Source organism: Lactuca sativa, chromosome 5, assembly GCF_002870075.4.
Source record: "Lactuca sativa cultivar Salinas chromosome 5, Lsat_Salinas_v11, whole genome shotgun sequence".
In the NCBI taxonomy this organism is placed as follows: Eukaryota; Viridiplantae; Streptophyta; class Magnoliopsida; order Asterales; family Asteraceae; genus Lactuca; species Lactuca sativa.
The window spans coordinates 355150190-355155279 of NC_056627.2; the positions used below are offsets into that span (position 1 = coordinate 355150190).

The following is a 5090-nucleotide window of genomic DNA, read 5'->3' on the forward strand; positions in this document are numbered from 1 at the left end:
AACCCGCCAACCTACGACACAAATAATTATATGGATTGTGTACGGGTTGATATATTTTGACTTGTCAACCCGAATCAATCCAAACCTGACACAACTGTCACCCCTATTTATGACATGAAATGTGTAGGTCCTATTATTAATCCCAAAGATGTGGTATTGTTACTAGAGGTATATGTAAATAATCCACTTGTATGTGTTTACCAAAAATAAATATCAAATCTCAAAAGTACATTTCGATTTAAACTGATATATAACTTTTTTTTCTCATTTACAAAAATACTTTTCAAAAATTATTTCAATCTTTTAAATCTGAAATATTAAATTTAATAATTTTCAACTAAATGGCATCGTTTGTCTTTATCTTCGCATCCTAATCTACTTTGTTTTTATGATGTTTGAATACTATTCTTTTTCTTGTCCGAAATGTTTACCACAAATTCGAAAGTACTTTTATTATTATTAAAAAAAATAATAATAACTTTAAACATTAAGTATACCGAAAACCCTTTGGCAAGATTATGTAAACAAAGATACGCGGTGCACACCAAGCAGTTCATGGCATAAACGTGAATAACTGCAACTCCAGTGTCACTGTCGTCTAAGCAACATCTGCCTCGGTCCCATCGAAGCCACACTACATAAATCATACCGACCGCAGAACATATCTAGCCAACCAACAGGTGTTCCGGCGACCGCGGCGGCGACAAGTATGTTGCTGAAAGCTGTTCAGACTGCCGCAGCGGCGACGGCGACTAACAATGGCGTCTTTAAAGACAACACCCGTGTCGTAACTCATCCCCGATCCATCGATTTCTTTTCAATTCGAAGAAGAAACACCGGTTTCTTATGCAATTCATCGTCGCGGAGGGTTGCGCCGGTGATGGTTGTGAAGACCGAAGAACAACCGACCACCGTTGCTATCGGTTTGAACGAAGCAGAGGAGGAAAAGAGCCTGGCGGACCAGCTCCGGATGGGAAGCTTGACGGAAGATGGATTATCGTATAAGGAGAGGTTCATCATTAGGTGTTATGAAGTCGGGATTAACAAAACTGCTACTGTTGAAACAATTGCCAATCTCTTGCAGGTTAAAATTTCATTCTTTTACCTCTGTTTTTGGTGTTCAAAGTTCAAACTGTTGGATTTTGGGCAGAATTTGGTGAATTGGTCAATGCATGTGTCTCTTTAAAGGAATTTACGAAGATCGGTATCTTTTTTTAGACTGTGACAATGATGTAGATGTCGAATTTGGATCATATGTTTGATTGATTTATCAATGCATGCTACAGTATTTCATAAAACAGATTATCAATTTGAAATCTCGCATATCTTGCACTCTATACATGTAATGTTCAAGGAGACTCTCGTTTCCTCTGTTCTTGGTGGATATAGTATTTACTACACTTGAAGCTTTGAAGGTGTGTGTCTATGGTGTTTTAACAGCCTTGTAAAGTTTGAAGTTTGAACATATTGTAGGAGGTTGGAGGTAATCATGCTCAGAGTGTGGGGTTTTCAACAGATGGATTTGCCACTACAACCACTATGAGAAAGTTGCATCTCATTTGGGTGACTTCACGAATGCACATTGAAATCTACAGATACCCTGCATGGTAACTTGTCTTGATTGTTTCATATCTTTCACAATTGATATAGCTTCTTGATTTTCTTTAAAAAAAAAACCATGTTTTATATGATAGGAGTGATGTGGTTGAAATTGAGACTTGGTGTCAAAGTGAAGGAAGAATTGGTACTAGACGTGATTGGATTATAAAAGACCATTCCAATGGTGAGGTCATTGGAAGGGCAACAAGGTGTGTTTTTAGTTTCTTTTTTCTCTCCTTTAAAGGTCCAAGATTGTCTCTGTTTAATGTGGATTTTACAAAATGGTGTAACAATTGATCATTTCCATATAAAATGCAGCAAGTGGGTGATGATGAATGAGGATACTAGAAGACTCCAGAAAGTAAATGATGATGTTAGAGATGAGTATTTAATATTTTGTCCCAAGACACCTAGGTATGAAGTGTTGATGTTTATAATCATAATTCAGTTATCCAATTGTTATTCTACCTTGTTTCATTGATTTGATTGTGTTATGGCTTCCAGATTAGCATTTCCAGAAGAGAACAATAGCAGCCTGAAGAAGATAGCAAAACTAGAAGACCCTGCTGAATATTCAACGCTAGGACTTGTGGTAAAACCATAGTTTATTCCAAATATAAGTATTTTTCTTCTTACAAACTACTATTAAGCATTGAACAATCCTTATGATGTATACATATATAAAGCCAAGAAGAGCCGATCTGGATATGAACAAGCACGTTAACAATGTTACCTACATTGGGTGGGTTTTGGAGGTTAGTATGTAGCTATTAAGTCAAAAAGATATGGCTGTATAGAATAAGTGCTTAATTTTGGTCTTTTTGACAGAGTATCCCACAAGAAGTGATTGACACTCATGAACTACAAACTATAACCTTAGACTATAGGCGTGAATGCCAACATGATGATATTGTTGATTCCCTTACAAGTTCAGAGCTTGAAGGAACCAATGGATCCGCATCTTCTGGACAACATTTGACCCAATTTTTGCATTTTTTAAGATCATCGGGTGATGGTCTTGAGCTTAACCGGGGTCGCACCGAATGGAGAAAAAAACCAGTCAAAAGATAAAAACACGGTTCGTTTGTAATTGCATTTTAGTGTCTTTCCACTTTGTCATGTTGTTGTCTTTAGGTTTTCTATTTGTGTAACGTGATTAGATTTTCGGATGAATAAAGCTTAAAAATGTTTTTTTTTTCATTTTCCTATGTCAATAGTTTACCTAAAGTAACTTTTATTACTATAAAAAGGTTCACCAAGTCACCAAATAATGTCATAGGCCAACATAAAGTAAATCAGATTGTCCTAGAGTTATGGATTTTTGTTGTTATGACAATTGACAAACATAAAGTGGTGGAGCTTCTAGAGGAGAACAGATGGGTGTTGAGCCCAATTCATATTTTTTTAATTGGGCTACAAGTTCATAACCAACTAAAATTCATTATACCTAAAACCCACGGCCCATTTTGAGTATTCATTTTTCAAAAAGGAATCACTTTCAAGCACCTTTTATTCAAAAGTCTTGGCTTCACTCCCCCCATGGGGACAAATACTGCTGTTAATGTAATGTATCGAAAATCTTAGAATATGTTTGGTTGGATGAAAGAATGTAATGGTCATGTTAATGGAATATTTAAGGTAATTGAATGAGTGATTGCATTGCATCATGTGATTATATTTTGGTGGCATGTAGGAATTTAATGAAATTCTATATGAATTTTTTTATATTATATGTAAATATGTTGTATATTTATAACTTTATTGTAGAGTTATAGAATGTAATATTTACAAAACTACGGAAGTTAAGTGCATTAGAAAAGCTTACTAAAACTTACCCTAATAGATTATCATAATAATAAGGTATTTGTGGTTATTCGTAGAAAATTTAGTTCTAAATTTAAATAATCAATATGTTAAATAAAGATGAGTTATATTACGATTTTTCTTCTAAGGATTGGAAAAAAATGACCATGTTGAAAAGAATGCAACAAAATGGAGATAATCAAATTTCTTCAATTCATAACATTTCTTGTATTTCATTTCCAACTGAATGATTAGAATGATGGAAGACAAATAACGGAGTGACAACGAGTGACAAGACACAAATAACAATAAGAACAATCTCTGTTTTCAAGAATTTTTCTCAAATTATTTATGAAACTTTAACAAAACCTAAAAACTTCATATTATAACTCTAAATCCTATGAATTCTAAATGCAAAAAGAAACCACTAAAATAACTTTCGTATTCACAACTCAAAAAATACATACGATTGTCTTAGGTTTTTTCGGTGAACCAACGACAGTCTACCAATAAGTGGGATAACGAGGGTTTTTCGTTGTCATCATATATATATATATATATATATATATATATATATATATATATATATATATATATATATATATATATATATATATATATATATATATATATATATATATATATATATATATATATATATATATATATATATATATATGAAATGTAGTTAAAAAATGAGAATTTCTAGGTCTATTATGTATTAAAAAAGTATTCACATCTCCGGATTAGTACATTTTCAATGAACATGTACTCTAATTATAAGTTTTTATGGATCTACCACTTTGTTTGAATCCTTGATACATCAAAAAACAATGATATAGAAAATGTAGTATTTGAAAGCATAACATCAACAAATAAAATTCAAGTAGAAAACTTTGTGTACATTATCAGAAGAAGCCTAATACCTCTGTTTATTAATGTCATTATATCAATACACAACAATCAAACCTGATTCAATGCAAATCTTAATAGAGACTAAATTAAACCAAACAAACTCTTATGGAACACGATAAATACATAAATATTTTATAGTAGATGACATTATTTCATACGACTTTATAACTTCGAGAAAAAATAGTAAATCATGGAGACGGATTTCTTCTGAACTCATCTTTGCCCTCCGCCTCCTGTTTACCCTGAAAACCACCAGGCCCAAACCCCCCACGACCGCCCAAACCTTTACCAGGACCGCCGCCGGGAAACCCAAACCCCCCACCACCGCCGAAACCTTTACCAGGGCCACCTGCAAACCCAGTCCCCGGCGGATAACCTCCCAACGGGAACGGAAACGGAAACGGAAACGGGGCTCCCAAGCCTGGCAATGGGGCTCCCAAGCCTGGCAATGGGAATCCCAAACCTGGGAATGGGAATGGAAACGGGAATCCTAAGCCTGGTAAGAAGTGCAGCAGAAAAAGAGCGGGTTCCTCGCCAATTACCCTCGTCGACCCATCTTTAGAACTACCCTCGTCCTGGAATCCAACTCCGGAATCAGGATAGTAAACGGAATTGAAAGGATTATTGACATATCGACCTTTGATACCCTCGGATTCCGATTGACCTTTTTGTAAATCAAACTTCCCTATTGATGTTTTTTGACCCTTGATTAAGGTCGAGAAAGCTATGAGAAAGGTAACAAGCAATAGCAACGATTGATGAACTCTCCCCAT

At 34.7% G+C, this 5090-nt stretch overlaps 2 protein-coding genes across 2 annotated transcripts; one reads left to right on the forward strand and one right to left on the reverse strand.

Moving 5' to 3' along the window:
* The first annotated feature begins 548 nt into the window (after positions 1-548).
* On the forward strand, positions 549-2799 carry LOC111903525 (oleoyl-acyl carrier protein thioesterase, chloroplastic). Its single transcript, XM_023899297.3, has 7 exons — positions 549-1084; positions 1474-1607; positions 1695-1808; positions 1918-2013; positions 2104-2191; positions 2286-2354; positions 2428-2799. Exons 1-7 carry the CDS (start codon positions 710-712, stop codon positions 2668-2670), a joined length of 1119 nt encoding a protein of 372 aa, XP_023755065.1. The 5' UTR covers positions 549-709; the 3' UTR covers positions 2671-2799.
* Positions 2800-4505: 1706 nt separating this feature from the next.
* On the reverse strand, positions 4506-5090 carry LOC111903559 (uncharacterized). Its single transcript, XM_023899330.1, has one exon. The coding sequence runs from the start codon at positions 5088-5090 to the stop codon at positions 4506-4508; it is 585 nt and encodes a 194-aa protein (XP_023755098.1).

Coding starts and splice junctions, on each gene's coding strand:
- LOC111903559 (XM_023899330.1), bottom strand. CDS start 5,090: ATGGGGAGAGTTCATCAATCGTTGCTATTGCTTGTTACCTTTCTCATA.
- LOC111903525 (XM_023899297.3), top strand. CDS start 710: ATGTTGCTGAAAGCTGTTCAGACTGCCGCAGCGGCGACGGCGACTAAC. Junction 1,085..1,473: donor CAATTGCCAATCTCTTGCAG/GTTAAAATTTCA, acceptor AACATATTGTAG/GAGGTTGGAGGTAATCATGC. Junction 1,608..1,694: donor ATCTACAGATACCCTGCATG/GTAACTTGTCTT, acceptor TTTATATGATAG/GAGTGATGTGGTTGAAATTG.